This window comes from Salmo salar, chromosome 05 (genome assembly GCF_965601325.2).
Source record: "Salmo salar chromosome 05, fSalSal1, whole genome shotgun sequence".
Classification (NCBI taxonomy): Eukaryota; Metazoa; Chordata; class Actinopteri; order Salmoniformes; family Salmonidae; genus Salmo; species Salmo salar.
The window spans coordinates 69,271,175-69,292,198 of NC_138295.1; the positions used below are offsets into that span (position 1 = coordinate 69,271,175).

The following is a 21,024-nucleotide window of genomic DNA, read 5'->3' on the forward strand; positions in this document are numbered from 1 at the left end:
CGCCAAGCTTCACATTGGTGATCTGGATCCCACAGCTTTTATGGCTGCCTGTATACTTTGTCCTTCCTCTGTAAGACATGCTGACCAAGCTGGAGTCAGAGTGGTGGGCAAACTCCCTCCAGCCAGAGACCCTGAACCACATCACCCTCCTGACAGTGTGTCCTTATGGGTAGTCATACCAACAGGGGAGAGTGACAGTGGCCCCAGCCCAGACACAGATCTCTCTCCGGGTGAAGGACACGGTCCACTTGCTACCCCCAGAGCCTGGAAGAAACCACAAACAATACTGATGAAGCCAAAAATGTGTGCAGGGTGTCCTCATGTGCTGCCTGCTGCTGACTGCCTGTCTCACAGATCAATACCATATAAATAACCTGTGTGCAATGTAAGGACACCTGGGTAACTTTAGAAATATAAGCACAGAACAGAGTGATTTTAGAACATAGGCTATATGCTACTGAAATGCCATTTAATAAAATGCCAGTAACATAGATGCAATAAGTTGTGTTATGCAGTTACCTGGTAAAGTGGTGAGGATGACTCTCAATGCAAACGCAACTGTTAACATGTCTCAGCACAAGCCCTACAAAGTCAAATTCAACCAGAGAGTGAAAATGTATACGAGTGAACAGAAGGCTTGAGAGCAACGATCAGCATCAACATCATCATGACTAATAGATCACCGAAGACCCACCTCGCCAGGTGCCCTTGTCCTCTTCTCACAGAGCAGCCAGGCAAGTCAGTCGGCACGCCGGGCAATCGGTGTCTTTTATTATGAAGACGCAGGTCGCGGAATTTGTTTTTGAGGCTGACCCAACCTAGGAAAGATAGAAGACAAGGCGGGAGTCTTGAGTCTCTGACCATCACCTCTAACCCTGTCGAATCATGCTCCTGCCCAGCTCTCCTCAACAACCCGCCTTTGCTCTCACTATGCAACCTGGACTCAGGGGTAGACGTAACAAAGTAAATGAAAATTTGGAAATTCAAATTAGTAAATTAGGTTTGGTATGGTATGTATTGATTTGTGGTTGTCCATCATCCATTTCTTATGATATGTTACGAATTACAATTGGTATCATATGTTACAAATTGCTTTTTTGTACAATATGCTACGAATTTGCAATACTTATGTTACGAATTCCTATTTGGTGTAGATAAAGTTAGCTAGGTGGCTAACATAAGCCAGGCTAAGGGTTAGGGTTAAGGGTTAAGGTTAGGGATGTAGTGCTGCCAGAGTGCAAAGGAGAGGTGCTCCCTCACTTTTTTTTGCAATTTGAGAATACTTGGAGCTGGTAAAAATATTTCTGGAAAATGTGTTCTGATAAATTCTAAGTGAACTTGATTTAATTCCTGATAAAATTCCATTACAAACCAAATAAATATGTACAGTACCAGTCAAACGTTTGGACACAACTACTCATTCAAGTGTTTTTCTTTATTTTAACCATTTTCTACATTGTAGAATAATAGTGAAGACATCAAAACTATGAAATGACATATATAGAATCATGTAGTAACCAAAAACAATGTTAAACAAATACAAATATATTTGATATTTGAGATTCTTCAAAGTAGCCACCCTTTGCCTTGATGACAGCTATGCAAACTCTTGGCATTCTCTCAACCAGCTTCATGAGGTAGTCACCTGGAAATCATTTCAATTAACAGGTGTGCCTGCAGAAGATAACCCTATTTGGTAACAGACCAAGTCCATATTATGGCAAGAACAGGTCAAAAAAGCGAAGAGAAACGAAAGTCCATCATTACTCTAAGACATGAAGGTCAGCCAATATGGAACATTTCAAGAACTTTGAAAGTTTCTTCAAGTACACTTGCAAAAACCATCAAGCGTTATGATGAAACTGTGTCTCATGAGGACCGCCATAGGAAAGGAAGACCCAAAGTTACCTCTGTTGCAGAGGATAAGTTCATTAGAGTTAACTGCACCTCAGATTGAAGCCCGAATAAATGCTTCACAGAGGTCAAGTAACAGACACATCACAACATCAACTGTTCAGAAGAGACTGAGTGAATCAGGCCTTTATGGTCGAATTTCTGCAAAGAAACCCTTACTAAAGGACACCAATAATAAGAAGAGACTTGCTTGGGCCAGAAACACGAGCAATGGACATCAGAACAGGTAGAAATCTGTCCTTTAGTCTGATGAGTTCAAATTTGAGATTTTTGGTTCCAAACGCTGTGTCTTTGTGAGACGCAGAGCAGGTGAACAGATGATCTCCTCATGTGTGGTTCCTATTGTGACGCATGGAGGAAGAGGTGTGATGGTGTGGGGGTGCTTTGCTGGTGACACTGTCAGTGATTTATTTAGAATTCAAGGCACACTTAACCAGCATGGCTACCACAGCATTCTGCAGCGATACGCCATCCCATCTGGTTTACGCATAGTGGGACTATCATTTGTTTTTCAACAGGACAATGACCCAAGACACACCTTCAGGCTATGTAAGGGCTATTTGACGAAGGAGAGTAATGGAGTGCTGCATCAGATGACCTGGCCTCCACAATCACCCGACCTCATCCCAACTGAGATGGTTGTGAAGGAAAAGTGAAGGAAAAGCAGCCAACAAGTGCTCAGCATATGTGGGAACGCCTTCAAGACTGTTGGAAAAGCATTCTCCATGAAGCTGGTTGAGAGAATGCCAAGAGGGTGCAAAGCTGTCAACAAGGCAAAGGGTGGCTTCTTTGAAGAATCAAAAATTGTAAATATATTTTTTGGTTAGTACATGATTCCATATGTGTTATTTCAGAATGTAGAAAATAGTAAAAATAAATAAAAACCCTTGAATGAGTAGACGTGTCCAAACTTTTGACTGGTACTATTTAACAGCTTAGTGGTAGGTAAATGGTGGTTTCTTCCATGTCTTCTCTGTGGCGTAGTCAAGAATTATGACCAACAGTAGGCTACGTGTGTGCACTGCAGAGGCCTGTCGGATGCTTGAGCACTTTGGCCAATCAGAATATTGAAAAAAGTGTGTCTGCCTCGATGTTCATGAAACTCAACGGACCCCCTCTTGCTCAGTCGAACCCAGAACAATATGTGACCACTACGTATTTGTGTTTACATTAGGCTATAGCCTACAAATAGCTATAACACATAGTCACAGGCCTATTAGGCTACAGGCCTACTGAAGGATTATTGTTGTTTGTTCCTGAACTGGCCAAAACGCTGAGCTTTCCTTCAGCTATCCTCCAGCACCACAAGTTGGTTAAACCCTCTTTAACATAATTGTGCGATCCTGCGCTGTCCTTTCAACACCACGAAGGGTGCTCCAATCGCTTAAAATGACATCTCATCAAGATCTGTTGCCTACGCCTAATGGTCATACTCATCACTTAATATTATTATTATTACAAATAAAAGATTATTACTCCTCAAAATGGTGCTCGTTTAGTAGTTAGATCAATGCTGAATCAATGTCTAGCAAGATCCCTTGCATTTTACATAACAGAAGAGAATATAATACTATAGCATGGTAGGCCTATAATGTCACTGTTACACTTAAAGCACCTCCTCATCTCTAATGAGATATTAGGATGGTTAGCTGAAGCTGAATAGTCCCAAAAAAATTATCATGTGTCAAAACTCAACAGAGTTTGTCACTAGGCAGGATATATACTTTGATTGAAACAAAATACAAGAAAGGCTAATAGTTTGTTAGCACCATCTGCTCTAATTCACTTAGAAACAGTAATTCAAGAAGATATAAATGCATACTCCCATGAAACTGTTGTTTGATTGGCATGAAGAAGCAGTTTTGACTTTTCACCAGTAAAACATGAAGAATTATCATTCACGATTGACAGTGATGATGGCCTATTTTGAAATTAGGTAGCCTATGCCTGTTTGATGGTATTAAAAATAGAAAATGTTCGTGAAACAAAATGTGTGGACATAGCCAGATGTTGCAATTGGAGGATGCATTTTAAACATATTAAATTGGCTACATCTGTCAGTACAAACTTTGATTGAGGAAAAAACGTTATTTTTGCGCTCCCTCACCTAACAAAATAGCACTACACCACTGGTTAAGATTAGGGTTATTATTTAGGTTAAAGGGTTAAGGTTAGGGGAAGGGTTAGCTAACATGTTAAATAGTTGCAAAGTAGATAAAAGGTAGTAAGTAGTCGCAACGTTGCTAATTAGCTGAAATGCTAAAGTTGTCTGTGGTTTGCGTTATACTTTTGTAACCATACCAAACTTAACATACTAATTTCAGTGTCCCAGATTTTTGTTTACTATGTGGTGTCTAGTCTATGAGACCAGCCTGGTCTATTAATCTATTTGCAGACTTGTTTACGCTGCTGTGCGTTTTGTTGCCGATCTTACTTTGCTACCTGACGGTTTTTACTTTTTCATTACCGTATATTTTTACTTTTTCCCTCACTCAACTTTTTTCATTCAACTTTTTCACCCCGGAGGTTTTATCTGGACATGGTTCGTCAGGACTTCAAACAGCCGAAGTTAAGTAACATTAACATGATGCCTTCTAATTGCAGTCGTTGTACTTATAATATACAGGAGAACGATCGCCTTACGGCAAGGATAGCTGTGCTGCAAGCCCAGCTTCAGACGCAATCGTTAGGCAAGGGCAATTTCAGTGTAGGAAAGGATGAAACAGCGTCTGTGCCACCAGTAAGTACAGATAGTAACGTTAGTATAAACTCCCTCGCACGGTCCCCGCAGCCGGACAACTTTCTCATGGCTTCTGGAGGGAAACGCTGTAGGAATGCTCAACCGGTGTCGCTTATTCAGCCGACAGAAACTTTCAACCGGTTCTCCCCATTAAGCGAGTCGGAGGCCGAGACTTCTCTGGTCTCTGCTCCTCCCGTTGTGGGGTCTGAGACGCCGACGGCTCCCAACATTAGCTCTGACAAATTGAAAACCCTAGTCATTGGCGACTCCATTACCCGCAGTATTAGACTTAAAACTAATCATCCAGCGATCATACACTGTTTACCAGGGGGCAGGGCTACCGACGTTAAGGCTAATCTAAAGACGGTGCTGGCTAAAGCTAAAACTGGCGAGTGTATAGAGATATTGTTATCCACGTCGGCACCAACAATGTTAGGATGAAACAGTCAGAGGTCACCAAGCGCAACATAGCTTCAGCGTGTAAATCAGCTAGAAAAATGTGTCGGCATCGATTAATTGTCTCTGGCCCCCTCCCAGTTAGGGGGAGTGATGAGCTCTACAGCAGAGTCTCACAACTCAATCGCTGGTTGAAAACTGTTTTCTGCCCCTCCCAAAAGATAGAATTTGTAGATAATTGGCCCTCTTTCTGGGACTCATTCAGCTTTCAGCTCAGCTTTCCCCATTGAGACCGTGTCTGTGCCTCGATCTAGGTTGGGCAAAATTAAAAATGGCGGTGTTCGCTTTAGCAATCTCACTAGTATAAAGACCTCCTCCATTCCTGCCATTATTGAAAGAGATTGTGATACCTCACATCTCAAAATTGGGTTACTTAATGTTAGATCCCTCACTTCCAAGGCAGTTATAGTCAATGAACTAATCACTGATCATAATCTTGATGTGATTGGCCTGACTGAAACATAGCTTAAGCCTGATGAATTTACTATGTTAAATGAGGCCTCACCCCCTGGTTACACTAGTGACCATACCCCCCGTGCATCTGGCAAAGGCGGAGGTGTTGCTAACATTTACGATAGCAAATTTCAATTTACAAAAAAAAAAACAATGACGTTTTCGTCTTTTGAGCTTCTAGTCATGAAATCTATGCAGCCTACTCACTCACTTTTTATAGCTACTGTTTACAGGCCTCCTGGGCCATATGCAGTGTTCCTCACTGAGTTCCCTGAATTCCTATCGGATCTTGTAGTCATAGCAGATAATATTCAAATTTTTGGTAACTTTAACATTCACATGGAAAAGTCCACAGACCCACTCCAAAAGGCTTTCGGAGCCATCATCGACTCAGTGGGTTTTGTCCAACATGTCTCTGGACCTACTCACTGCCACAGTCATACTCTGGACCTATTTTTGTCCCATGGAATAAATGTTGTGGATCTTAATGTTTTTCCTCATAATCCTGGATTATCGGACCACCATTTTATTGCGTTTGCAATCGCAACAAATAATCTGCTCAGACCCCAACCAAGGAGCATTAAAAGTCGTGCTATAAATTCTCAGACAACCCAAAGATTCCTTGATGCCCTTCCAGACTCCCTCTGCCTACCCAAGGACGTCAGAGGACAAAAATCAGTTAACCACCTAACCGAGGAACTCAATTTAACCTTGCGCAATACCCTAGATGCAGTTGCACCCCTAAAAATTAAAAACATCTGTCATAAGAAACTAGCTCCCTGGTATACAGAAAATACACGAGCTCTGAAGCAAGCTTCCAGAAAATTGGAACGGAAATGGCACCACACCAAACTGGAAGTCTTCCGATTAGCTTGGAAAGACAGTACCGTGCAGTATCGAAGAGCCCTCACTGCTGCTCGATCATCCTATTTTTCCAACTTAATTGAGGAAAATAAGAACAATCCGAAATTTCTTTTTGATACTGTCGCAAAGCTAACTAAAAAGCAGCCTTCGCAAATGGAGGATGGCTTTCACTTCAGCAGTAATACATTTATTAACTTCTTTGAGGAAAAGATCATGATCATTAGAAAGCAAATTACGGACTCCTCTTTAAATCTGGGTATTCCTCCAAAGCTCCATTGTCCTGAGTCTACACAACTCTGCCAGGACCTAGGATCAAGGGAGATACTAAAGTGTTTTAGTACTATATCTCTTGACACAATTATGAAAATAATCATGGCCTCCAAACCCTCAAGCTGCATACTGGACCCTATTCCAACTAAACTACTGAAAGAGCTGCTTCCTGTGCTTGGCCCTCCTATGTTGAACATAATAAATGGCTCTCTATCCACCGGATGTGTACCAAGCTCACTAAAAGTGGCAGTAATAAAGCCTCTCTTGAAAAAGCCGAATCTTGACCCAGAAATTATAAAAAACTATCGGCCTATATCGAATCTTCCATTCCTCTCAAAAAAATTTGAAAAAGCTGTTGCACAGCAACTCACTGCCTTCCTGAAGACAAACAATGTATACGAAACGCTTCAGTCTGGTTTTAGACCCCATCATAGCACTGAGACTGCACTTGTGAAGGTGGTAAATGACCTTTTAATGACGTCAGACCGAGGCTCTGCATCTGTCCTCGTGCTCCTAGATCTTAGTGCCGCTTTTGATACCATCGATCACAACATTCTTTTGGAGAGATTGGAAACCCAAATTGGTCTACATAGACAAGTTCTGGCCTGGTTTAGATCTTATCTGTCGGAAAGATATCAGTTTGTCTCTGTGAATGGTTTGTCCTCTGACAAATCAATTGTAAATTTCGGTGTTCCTCAAGGTTCCGTTTTAGGACCACTATTGTTTTCACTATATATTTTACCTCTTGGGGATGTCAATCGAAAACATAATGTTAAATTTCACTGCTATGCGGACGACACACAGCTGTACCTTTCAATGAAACATGGTGAAGCCCCAAAATTGCCCTTGCTAGAAGCCTGGGTTTCAGACATAAAGAAGTGGATGGCTGCAAACTTTCTACTTTTAAACTCGGACAAAACAGAGATGCTTGTTCTAGGTCCCAATAAACAAAGAGATCTTCTGTTGAATCTGACAATTAATCTGGATGGTTGTACAGTCGTCTCAAATAAAACTGTGAAGAACCTCGGCGTTACTCTGGACCCTGATCTCTCTTTTGAAGAACATATCAAGACTGTTTCAAGGACAGCTTTTTTCCATCTACGTAACATTGCAAAAATCAGAAACTTTCTGTCCAAAAATGACGCAGAAAAATTAATCCATGCTTTTGTTACTTCTAGGCTGGACTACTGCAATGCTCTACTTTCCGGCTACCCGGATAAAGCACTAAACAAACTTCAGTTAGTGCTAAATACGGCTGCTAGAATCCTGACTAGAACCAGAAAATTTGATCATATTACTCCAGTGCTAGCCTCCCTACACTGGCTTCCTGTTAAGGCAAGGGCTAATTTCAAGGTTTTACTGCTAACCTACAAAGCATTACATGGGCTTGCTCCTACCTATCTTTCCGATTTGGTCCTGCCGTACATACCTACACGTACGCTACGGTCACAAGACGCAGGCCTCCTAATTGTCCCTAGAATTTCTAAGCAAACGGCTGGAGGTAGGGCTTTCTCCTATAGTCAAATCAAATCAAATCAAATTTATTTTAATATAGCCCTTCGTACATCAGCTGATATCTCAAAGTGCTGTACAGAAACCCAGCCTAAAACCCCAAACAGCAAGCAAAGCATGTGAAAGAAGCACGGTGGCTAGGAAAAACTCCCTAGGAAAAACTCCCTAGAAAGGCCAAAAACCTAGGAAGAAACCTAGAGAGGAACCAGGCTATGAGGGGTGGCCAGTCCTCTTCTGGCTGTGCAGGTTGGATATTATAACAGAACATGGTCAAGATGTTAAAATGTTAAAATGTTCATAAATGACCAGCATGGTCAAATAATAATAATCATAGTAGTTGTCGAGGGTGCAACAAGCACGTCTGGTGAACAGGTCAGGGTTCCATAGTCGCAGGCAGAACAGTTGAAACTGGAGCAGCAGCACGGCCAGGTGGACTGGGGACAGCAAGGAGTCATCATACCAGGTAGTCCTGAGGCATGGTCCTAGGGCTCAGGTCCTCCGAGAGAAAGACAGAAAGAGAGAAAGAGAGAATTAGAGAGAGCATATTTAAATTCACACAGGACACCGGATAAGACAAGAGAAATACTCCAGATGTAACAGACTGACCCTAGCCCCCCGACACATAAACTACTGCAGCATAAATACTGGAGGCTGAGACAGGAGGGATCAGAAGACACTGTGGCCCCATCCGATGATACCCCCGGACAGGGCCAAACAGGCAGGATATAGAGCTCCATTTTTATGGAATGGTCTGCCTACCAATGTGAGAGACGCAGACTCAGTCTCAACCTTTAAGTCTTTACTGAAGACTTATCTCTTCAGTAGGTCCTATGATTAAGTATAGTCTGGCCCAGGAGTGTTAAGGTGAACGGAAAGGCTGGAGCAACGAACCGCCCTTGCTGTCTCTGCCTTGCCGGTTCCCCTCTTTCCACTGGGATTCTCTGCCTCTAACCCTATTACAGGGGCTGAGTCACTGGCTTACTGGTGTTCTTCCATGCCGTCCATGGGAGGGGTGCGTCACTTGAGTGGGTTGAGTCACTGACGTGGTCTTCCTGTCTGGGTTGGCGCCCCCCCTTGGGTTGTGCCATGGCGGAGATCGTTGTGGGCTATACTCGGCCTTGTCTTAGGACGGTAAGTTGGTGGTTGGAGACATCCCTCTAGTGGTGTGGGGGCTGTGCTTTGGCAAAGTGGGTGGGGTTATATCCTGCCTGTTTGGCCCTGTCCGGGGGTATCATCGGATGGGGCCACAGTGTCTTCTGATCCCTCCTGTCTCAGCCTCCAGTATTTATGCTGCAGTAGTTTATGTGTCGGGGGGCTAGGGTCAGTCTGTTACATCTGGAGTATTTCTCTTGTCTTATCCGGTGTCCTGTGTGAATTTAAATATGCTCTCTCTAATTCTCTCTTTCTGTCTTTCTCTCAGAGGACCTGAGCCCTAGGACCATGCCTCAGGACTACCTGGTATGATGACTCCTTGCTGTCCCCAGTCCACCTGGCCGTGCTGCTGCTCCAGTTTCAACTGTTCTGCCTGCGGCTATGGAACCCTGACCTGTTCACCGGACGTGCTTGTTGCACCCTCGACAACTACTATGATTATTATTATTTGACCATGCTGGTCATTTATGAACATTTTAACATCTTGACCATGTTCTGTTATAATATCCACCCTGCTCAGCCAGAAGAGGACTGGCCACCCCTCATAGCCTGGTTCCTCTCTAGGTTTCTTCCTAGGTTTTTGGCCTTTCTAGGGAGTTTTTCCTAGGGAGTTTTTCCTAGCCACCGTGCTTCTTTCACATGCATTGCTTGCTGTTTGGGGTTTTAGGCTGGGTTTCTGTACAGCACTTTGAGATATCAGCTGATGTACGAAGGGCTATATAAATACATTTGATTTGATCTATTAAGTGACATTTTACCCCCTTTCCAGTGACTGCGCAGTCAAATGTGGCAGCGCAATCAATTTCCCACTGCAGACATGCGATCCATTGTTTACAACTCACCAACCCGACAGTAAGGGCAAACATGTGACTAACAGTGGTGTCTTTGTTTTGATTAGATATGTTACTTGATTATACAACCTACCTCAACATGTCAGTATTAGAAAGATGCAATTCATTCAAGATTTAAACACATCTGAAGTAGGTGTAAAAAAGTTTTGTTCATGTTTATTTTAGAAATGGAGACATACTTTAGTTGTGAATAAAAGCAATGAACAATCTATTTGATATGTAGCAACCTCACCAATACAATAAACAGCACTGGGCTCCAAAATCGTTTGATTTTATTTATTTAACACCTAAAGTCCCCACATCGGCCCGGGCGAACACATTCCAGGCATAGGCAATTATTAATAGTCCCATTCATATTCATTTCTTATTATTTTCAAAGAGGATGTAGAGTCTTTTTTTATCTTAACATTATTATGAATTGACCACAACCATGGTGTTTATAGTGAGTAAGGGACTCCATCTTATGACTAACAAGGAGCAGACAGAAACTCAACTTAAAATATCTTCTGGAAGTTTTTCATCCCAGTTGACTAATAGTTTTTCAGACCATATGACTAATATTAATAATAGGCAATATCAGTGGAGGCTGCTGAGGGGAGGACGGCTCATAAAATTGTCTGGAAAGGAGCAAATGGAATGTCATCAAACCCATAGAAACCATGTGTTTGATACTATTCCACCTATCCGGCTTCAACCTTTACCATGAGCCAGTCCTCCCCAATTAAGGTGCCACCAACATCCTGTGGGCAATATTAATGGTGCTTCCATGAACTGTTTCTGGTAATATACAAATGATGAGCTTATGAAATATAGAATAAAATAACCCCATTAATCAACAGAAATTACAGATGTATAATGCAATGTAATTGCATGTAAATGATTTTTTTTAAAACACTATAAAAGGTATCCTATTAAACAAACGTAAACAGGTCTATTTATGTCAAATATATACAATATCTCTTGAATGTGTCTTATGCTATTCTATTAACTGTACAATTAGACAGACACACAAAAGTTGAAAGATAACAGTGAGGAGATGAGTATAAATATAAATCCCAGATGTGCAAATTTCAGTCCTTGTCAGATTTAAGCACCAGGCAGCAAGATACATGCAGTCCATTCAAAAAAGTAGTCTCATTTCCGAAACTGTTGGAGATCACTGTACACGTCTGACTGAATTCCATGCAGCTCCTACAACAGTACAGGCAAAAATAAAACAATTCAACAGGGAAGGAATCATAAATGTTTCACACCAGACATGAACAGTTACTCCGTATGAATGTATATTCTGTATGCTTTGAGGACTGTGCTCTACAATGGTTAGTGCCTCTGTACCAGGTAGGGAGACTCTGTGATTTCTACTGTCTTCCTTTTTGATGCTGTGAGTGTTTTCCCTTTACCTGAGGAGAGATGGCAAACAGGAGGGGTTAGGGATGAGTGGAGGATGCATGCAAGCACACACACAAACACAGTCACACACACACAGTCACACATAGAGTCACACACACACCCCTCACCCTCCAGTCTGGATTCCTGTTGACTCCTCTTCTTCTGCAATGAAGCAAAACAGAACACTGCGAGAGCGATGAGGAGGGTCAGGATGATGTCACAGGCGATGATGCCCACCAATTCCCCCATATCTATCTGATAGCACTGGCCACAGTCTGGAGAGAGAGAGCATTCTGCTTACTGACCATAGTCAGAACGTGGATTTTGGTAATTCACTTACTAAAGCAGATAACAGAACATGTACTGGATATTATCTCTTGAATGACTCCAATGCAGGTGAAAACTCTGTAATAAGGACACTTCTTCTTTTTGGGTACATTTCTTATAAATTCACCCCCAGCTTACACACACCAACTCGCACAAACAAACACTTCAAAAAGTCAACACAGACTTTATTTCAACTATCATTTTAATTTGTTAAGTAAAACGAATTCTAACACTAGACACATGTCCTTTAGAAAAGTGCTCCTACTGTGTCCTTTAGAAAATATTTACTGCTGACTTATTTACTTAACCTTTATTTTATCAGAGTCGTACTGAAACCAAAGTTATCTTTTAAAGATGAGCCAAAACACACACATCAAAATATAAACACAAGCAGTTACAAAAAACAAACACAATCAGTAATAAGGTCCTCAATCGGCTTTCTGAATTGCCCAAGAGTCACCAAAACATCACATTTAAGAACATTTTGAAGATTGTTCCACAAATAACATGCAAGAAAACTAAAAGCTGATTTACCTAACTCAGTACAGACCAAAGGAATTTCCAGAGTTAGCCATCCTTGAGACCGGTTGTGGTAACTTCTATGTCTAAAGTTGAGTAATTATGTTTGTTACAGTGGGACTTTTTGTCAAAGGGCTATATAAATGAAACCATAGCAATGTTTCTGTCACGGCTGTTGTCGGTGAATGAGGACCAAAACGCAGCAGGTACGTGAATGCTCATCTTGATTTTTAATTACTCTCAAAAATGAACATACCAAATAACGAAAAAACGAACCCTCGACAAATAAACAGTCTGGTAAGGCACAAGGCTATATACACAGAATAATCACCCAAATATATGGGACTCTCAATCAAAGGCAGATAGACAACACCTGCCTTCAACTGAGAGTCCCAACCCCAATTAACCAAACATAGAAACACACACACCAGACTAACCATAGAATACAACCACATAGACCATCAACCAAAAACCCAGAAATACTAAATCAAACACCCTTTACACAAACACAACACCCCGAACCACATAAAACAAATACCCTCTGCCACGTCCTGACCAAACTACAAAAACAATTAACCTTATACTGGCCAGGACGTGACAGTACCCCCCCCTTAAAGGTGCTACCCCAGAAGCACCTTAAAAAAATAACCCCAAGCAACACCAACAAAAAAAATTCCCCTTTTCTAAAGGGAGGGAAGGGAGGGTGGCTGCCGTCAACGACGGCACTGTGCTACACCCCCCCTCCCCAACCCACCTATTTCTGGAGGTGGCTCTGGTTCCGGCCGTTCCAGGCTGTCGGGCCACTCTGGCATCGCCGAGGGGCAGTCGGGCCAGTCTGGCATCGCCGGGGGGCAGTCGGGGCAGTCCGGCAATTCGGGACAGTCTGGGCAGTCCGGCAATTCGGGACAGTCTGGGCAGTCTGGCAATTCGGGACAGTCTGGGCAGTCCGGCAATTCGGGACAGTCTGGGCAGTCCGGCAATTCGGGACAGTCTGGGCAGTCCGGCAATTCGGGACAGTCTGGGCAGTCCGGGGCAGTCTGGCCACTCCGGCAGTTCGGGGCAGTCTGGCCACTCCGGCAGTTCGGGGCAGTCTGGCCACTCCGGCAGTTCGGGGCAGTCTGGCCACTCCGGCAGTTCGGGGCAGTCTGGCCACTCCGGCAGTTCGGGGCAGTCTGGCCACTCCGGCAGTTCGGGGCAGTCTGGCCACTCCGGCAGTTCGGGGCAGTCTGGCCACTCCGGCAGTTCGGGGCAGTCTGGCCACTCCGGCAGTTCGGGGCAGTCTGGCCACTCCGGCAGTTCGGGGCAGTCTGGCCACTCCGGCAGTTCGGGGCAGTCTGGCCACTCCGGCAGTTCGGGGCAGTCTGGCCACTCCGGCAGTTCGGGGCAGTCTGGCCACTCCGGCAGTTCGGGGCAGTCTGGCCACTCCGGCAGTTCAGCGCAGTCTGGCCACTCCGGCAGTTCAGCGCAGTCTGGCGACTGTTGACTGGCGGGCAGCTCTGACGATGACTGTTGACTGGCGGGCAGCTCTGACGATGACTGTTGACTGGCGGGCAGCTCTGACGATGACTGTTGACTGGCGGGCAGCTCTGACGATGACTGTTGACTGGCGGGCAGCTCTGACGATGACTGTTGACTGGCGGGCAGCTCTGACGATGACTGTTGACTGGCGGGCAGCTCTGACGATGACTGTTGACTGGCGGGCAGCTCTGACGATGACTGTTGACTGGCGGGCAGCTCTGACGATGACTGTTGACTGGCGGGCAGCTCTGACGATGACTGTTGACTGGCGGGCAGCTCTGACGATGACTGTTGACTGGCGGGCAGCTCTGACGATGACTGTTGACTGGCGGGCAGCTCTGACGACTGTTGACTGGCGGGCAGCTCTGACGATGACTGTTGACTGGCGGGCAGCTCTGACGATGACTGTTGACTGGCGGGCAGCTCTGACGATGACTGTTGACTGGCGGGCAGCTCTGACGATGACTGTTGACTGGCGGGCAGCTCTGACGATGACTGTTGACTGGCGGGCAGCTCTGACGATGACTGTTGACTGGCGGGCAGCTCTGACGATGACTGTTGACTGGCGGGCAGATCTGACGATGACTGTTGACTGGCGGGCAGCTCTGATGACTGTTGACTGGCGGGCAGCTCTGATGAAGACTGTTGACTGGCGAGGCTGGGTTGACGCACTTGTAGCCTGGTGCGTGGTGCTGGTACTGGGCTTACCAGATTATGTACACGCACCTCCAGGCTAGTGCGTGGAGCGGGAACAGGACGAGTCGGACTGGGTTGACACACTTCCGGGTCCGCACGAGAGACAGGAGCTGGAAACCCAGGGCTATGGAGGCGCACAGCCGGTCTAGATCTTACCTCCTGCACAACCCGTCTTGGCTGGATGGAACTAGTAGCCCTGTACGAGCGGGGTGCCCGTACAGGGCAGACTGGGCTGTGCAGGGGCCTGATGGTAGCCGTGCGTAGAGCGGGAGTTGGGTAGCCTGGTCCTCGGAGGCGTACCGGCGACCAGATGCGCAGGCATCCTCCTACCAGGCTGGAGGCCCGCTCTAGCACGGCACCTGCGAGGGGCTGGAATAACGCGCACCGGACTGTGCGTGCGTATGGGTGAGATAGTGCGCTCCTCAGCGAAACATAGCGCTCTCCACCCCATACGCTCCTCCATATAACCACGGGTAGCTGGCTTCCGGCTCTTCTTACGCCTAGCCAAACTACCCGTGTGCCCCCCCCAAAAATTTTCTTGGGGGTGCCTCTCGTGCTTCTCCTTCAGCGCGTACTTGGCCTCGTACCACCGCCTCTCTGCCTTGGCTGCCTCAATTTCCCACTGCGTCGATAATCCCCAGCCTGGTGCCAAGGTGCCAAGGTCCGGCCCCGTCCAGAACTTCCTCCCAGGTCCATTTCTCCCGCCAGTCCAACTCGAATTCCCTCTGCTCCTTCTTCTGCTGCTTGGTCCTTGAGTGGTGGGTGATTCTGTCACGGCTGTTGTCGGTGAATGAGGACCAAAACGCAGCAGGTACGTGAATGCTCATCTTGATTTTTAATTACTCTCAAAAATGAACATACCAAATAACGAAAAAACGAACACTCGACAAATAAACAGTCTGGTAAGGCACAAGGCTATACACAGAATAATCACCCAAATATATGGGACTCTCAATCAAAGGCAGATAGACAACACCTGCCTTCAACCTTAGAGTCCCAACCCCAATTAACCAAACATAGAAACACACACACCAGACTAACCATAGAATACAACCACATAGACCATCAACCAAAAACCCAGAAATACTAAATCAAACACCCTTTACACAAACACAACACCCCGAACCACATAAAACAAATACCCTCTGCCACGTCCTGACCAAACTACAAAAACAATTAACCTTATACTGGCCAGGACGTGACAGTTTCAACCTACGTGACATCAAAGAGGGCCAACCAACTTTTCAGTAGAGAATGCCGTGATTTATAATAAAATTGTCACCAGTAATAAAGCGCAGTACATTATGACAAACTGCATCCAATGGCGTTAACGAAGTGGTAGCTGCGTTCGTATAGTCACCGTAGTCTAGACCGATAGCAACGTTGACTGAATAATCTGCTTTCTACTATTTAGCGAGAGGCAGGACCTATTTCTATAGAAGAAGCCTATTTCTATCCTCAGCTTCTTAACTATACTGAACAAAAATGTATACGCAACATGTAAAGTGTTGGTCCCATGTTTCATGAGCTGAAATAGAAGATCCCAGAAATGTTCCATACGCACAGAAAAGCTTATTTTTCTTAAATTTGGTGCACAAATGTGTTTACATCCCTGTGAGTGAGCATTTCTCCGAGCCAAGATAATAGATCCACCTGAAAGATGTGGCATATCAAGAAGCTGATTAACAACATGATCATTACACAGGTGCACCTTGTGCTGGGGATAATAAAAGGCCACTCTAAAGTGTGCGGTTTTGTCAAAGATGCCTCAAGTTTTGAGGGAGCGTGCAATTGGCATGCTGACTGCAGGAATGTCCACCAGAGCTGTTGCCAGATAATTGTATGTTAATTTTTCTACCATAAGCTGCCTCCAACGTCATTTCATAGAATTTGGATGTATGTCACAACCGAAGACCACGTGTAACCACACCAGCCCAGGACCTCCACATTTGGCTTCTTCACCAACGGGATCGTCTGAGACCAGACACCCAGACAGCTGATGAAACTGAGGAGTATTTTGGTCTGTAATAAAGCCCTTTTGTGGGGAAAAACTAATTCTGATTGGCTGGGCCTGGCTCCCTAGTGGATGGAGCTGGCTCACAAGTGGGTGGGCTTATGCCCTCCCAGGCCCACCCATGGCTGAATCCCTGCCCAGGCATTTGAAATCCATATATTAGAGCCATGGGGGGTACCGTGCGTAGATCATGTGCAGGATAACCTGGGCCGAAGAGATGCACAGGGGAACAGATACGTTGAACCGGTGCACTTCTCCCTGGCTGCTGGCCAACTCTAGCACGGCAACGATGAGGAGCTTGCACCGAGCGCACCGGGCCGTGAGTGCGCATGGGCGACACCGTACGCACCACCGCATAACACGGTGCTTCTACCGTCACTCGCTCCCCACGGTAAGCAGGGGGAGTTGGCTCAGGTCTTAACCTCGCCTTCGCCAATCTACCCGTGAGACCCCCCCCCCCCCCCCAATTGTTTTTTTGCCGCTGCCTCTCGGCCTCTTCTGGCCTGCCTAGCCGTTCCTCCCAGTATCGTCGTTCCGCCTTCGCTGCCTCTATCTCCCACTGCGGACGGCGATACTCCCCAGGGCTTGTCCAGGGTCCTGCCCCATCTAAGATCTCCTCCCAGGTCCACTCCTCTGACCCATACTGCTTGGTCCTGCTCTTCCTCCTCGAGAATGCACGCTGCTTGGTCCGTTGGTGGTGGGTAGTTCTGTCACAGGGGTCGTTGAAAGGGGACCAAGGCGCAGCGTGTAAAGTGCTCATATTTATTTTATTCATGATAACACTTCAACAAAATAACAAAACGACAGCCAACAGTTCCGTCAGGTACGTATACAAAACGGAAAACAACTACCCACAAACCCCAAAGGAAAACAGGCTGCCTCAGTATGGCTTCCAATCAGAGACAACGAAAGACACCTGCCTCTGATTGGAAACCATACCCGGCCAAAACATGGAAAACAAAACATAGAAATAGAATACTAGAAAAACCCCACATATAAACAGAAAACCCAAAACCACCCAACACAACCACCTGTCACGCCCTGACCACTACTATGGCAAATTACCTCTTACAAGGGTCAGGACGTGACACATGTCAACTAACTATTTATTAACCTTAAGCCTTATCCTATCCTTAAACGTACCCCTTACCCAAACCCTTAGCCAAACCCTTATTCTAACCCTAACCGTAACCTTAGCATGCAGTTACTTATCGACAGATAGTTTGTTGATAATATGACCACATGTAGAGCCACTTACCAAACATTCCTTTCACGGGAACCATGATACAGAGTGCCTTGCCCATTTTCAGCCTGGTCCTACTAAGGAGACTAGAGGAAAGGAGAGGTCTAAGGCTCTGGGTCCCTGGTGCTTTGTCCAAGGTAATCTGTCCACAATGACTCTGTAGTAGAGCTAGCGAAACAGACAAGGTACTATGTAAACCGTAGGAGTGCACGAGACAGTGTTCTGTGTGTCCTGTAACTGTGTGCCTGTGTGTGAGAGAGCGAAGGGGGAGCAGACTGACAAGGAAGCCAGTGAGTGGGTTTCTGTTTCTGCCCCTGTGATGTCATGTCCACATGAGTGTTGAACTCTACACACGTCAGCTCACACAAATTGATAACATGCATGTCGTTTTGAGAAGACAAGCCATAGTCATTGGCTCAAATGTTAAAAACCTTTCTCCCCCAGAATAACTTTTTCACCCTCCTGAAATACTTCTATTAATTTAGATTCATACTTAAAGCAGCAATCAGCAGTTAAAACAATAACAAAGTGTTCTCCCTGCCCCTGTTTCAGGAAAAAGCTGAGGGATGTGGCTGGAGGAATGTAACCATTCTCAAATTCATAGACATTGCTATGGATGCAAGGACTGACCAGTCATGATATCCACAATATAGTTTTGACCATGTTGAGGCTACACAGTGTTCAATTAGTAGCAGCTACTGTTACTGTATTGTAATGTATACCAATATTGTCTTCATACAATGCTGGTATAGTTTGCCATTTCTGGGGGCCAATGGGCCTGTCTAAACCCATTTCTTATAAATACAAACAGAACTTCACTTCCCTGAATGGTAGGTCAGGCCAATACCAGAGAAGTCAGTGAGGGGTTTTACTTCTGACTTTTAGTGGTTAGACTCACACCAGCTCAGGAAATGACCTAGCCTATCAACATGAGGAGGAGCCTCAACACACTATACACCTCATACACTACTGTGATGGGTCAACGGAACAAATATTGACATTCATCATAGACATTTATTTATCACCATACAGTGTTATCTGACAGATCAAGAACCCAGATCTCAGCAGACAGTGTCTTCTTCTGCTAATTGTGGATGAGGGACGTCAGCTCTGCTATTTGTTTCTGACAAAGGCCTTGCTTGTTACCATGGCCACCACACTAGACCTTTTCCGCTCAGCGTCCAGCAGATTGTCTGTTTTTTTCTTCTTTCTAACAGGACCTGTGGTTTTCTGTAGGCTGTGGTTTCCAACACCTGAGAGCAGCTCTAGCCAAGCCTGATTCTCTCAACCACGAGTTCATCTGAAATGATAGCTTACCCTGTCGGCACATTAAACACCTCGCTACATTAGAGACATAAGGTAGCCTATCTATAAAAGATAGAGTGGATGGAAATCAACAGTCAACTCAGAGTTCACATTTCAGAGTGTACCACAGAGACAAAAATCACACAATATCATACCAAGGGCAGAGGGATGACCGTGGTACTTCATGTTCAAAGTTCTTTTATCTTGGAGTTGAGTAGGTAAACTACTATAGGCCTACATTCATAAAAACAATTTCTATGGCACTGGTCAAAAAGGTTCTCAGGCAACAACATTGCTTTTTTAGGATGAAGGATGTAGGGAAATTCCATGTACACTCATTCAAATACAGTGCCTTCGGAGAGTATTCAGACCTCTTTACTTTTTCCACATTTTGTTACATTACATCCTTATTCTAAAATGTATAAAAAATATATAAAAAATATCAGCAATCTACACACAATACTGCATAATGACGAAGCAAAAACAGATTTTTTGAAATGTTTGCAAATTTATTAACAATAAAAAACAGTAATACCTTGTTTACATATTGTAAGTACTCAGACCCTTTGCTTTGAGACTCGAAATTGAGCTTAGGTGCATCTCGTTTCAATTTTTTTTATATATTTCTTTTAAATGTTTTTTTAGAACAAATTCTTACCTACCCCAGCCAAACCCTAAAGACGCTGGGCCAATTGTGCTCTGCCCAATGGGACTCCCAATCACAGCCCGTTGTGATACAGTCTGGAATAGAACAAGGGTCTGTAGTGATGCCTCTAGCACTGAGATGCAGTGCCTTAGACCACTGCGCCACTCGAGATCTCCATCCTTAATCATCCTTGAGATATTTCTACAACTTGATTGGAGTCCATCTGTGGTAAATTCAATTGATGGTTCATGATTTGAAAAGGCACACACCTGTCTATATAATGTCCCACAGCAAAAACCAAGCCATGAGGTCAAAGGAATTGTCAGTAGTGTGCCGAGACAGGATTGTGTCGAGGCACAGATCTGGGGAAGGGTACAAAAAAAAATTCTGCAGTATTGAAGATCCCCAATAACACAGTGGCCTCCTTCATTCTTAAATGGAAGAAGTTTAGAATCCCCAAGACTCTTCCTAGAGCTGTCCGCCCGGCCAAACTGAGAAATCAGGGGAGAAGGGCCTTGGTCAGGAAGGTGACCAAGAACCCGGCGGTCACTCTAACAGAGCTCTAGAGTTCCTATGTGGAGATGAGAGAACCTTCCAGAAGAACAACCATCTCTGCAGCATTCCACCAATCAGGCCTTTATGGTAGAGTGGCCAGACGGAAGCCACTCCTCAGTAAAAGGGACATGACAGCCCGCTTGGAGTTTGCCAAAAGGCACCTAAAGACTCTCAGACCATGAGAAACAAGATTGAACTCTTCGGCCTGAATGCCAAACATCACGTCTGGAGGAAAGCTGGCACCATCCCTATGGTGAAGCATGGTGGTGGCAGCATCATGCTGTGAGGATGTTTTTCAGTGGCAGGTCACTGGGAGACTAGTCAAGATCGAGGCAAAGATGAACGGAGCAAAGTACAGAGAAATCCTTGATGAAAACCAGATTGCTCAGGACCTCAGACTGGGGCGAAGGTTCACCTTCCAACAGGACAACGACCTTAAGCACAAGTCTCTGAATGTCCTTGAGTGGCCCAGCCAGAGCCCAGACTTGAACCCAATCGAACATCTCTGGAGGGACCTGAAAATAGCTGTGCAACAACTTTCCCCATTTAACCTGACAGACCTTGAGTGGATCTGCAGAGAGGAATGGGAGAAAGTCCCAA

The 21,024-nt window shown here is 45.0% G+C and overlaps 1 protein-coding gene across 1 annotated transcript; it reads right to left on the reverse strand.

The window, feature by feature from the left end:
* Nucleotides 1-10,356: 10,356 nt before the first annotated feature.
* Nucleotides 10,357-18,294, reverse strand: LOC106605663 (TYRO protein tyrosine kinase-binding protein-like). The gene is made up of 4 exons (XM_014201539.3): nt 17,934-18,294; nt 11,730-11,876; nt 11,548-11,612; nt 10,357-11,403 (listed from the first exon to the last, which is right to left on the reverse strand). Exons 1-4 carry the CDS (start codon nt 17,977-17,979, stop codon nt 11,347-11,349), a joined length of 315 nt encoding a protein of 104 aa, XP_014057014.2. The 5' UTR covers nt 17,980-18,294; the 3' UTR covers nt 10,357-11,346.
* Between the last annotated feature and the right edge of the window lie 2,730 nt (nt 18,295-21,024).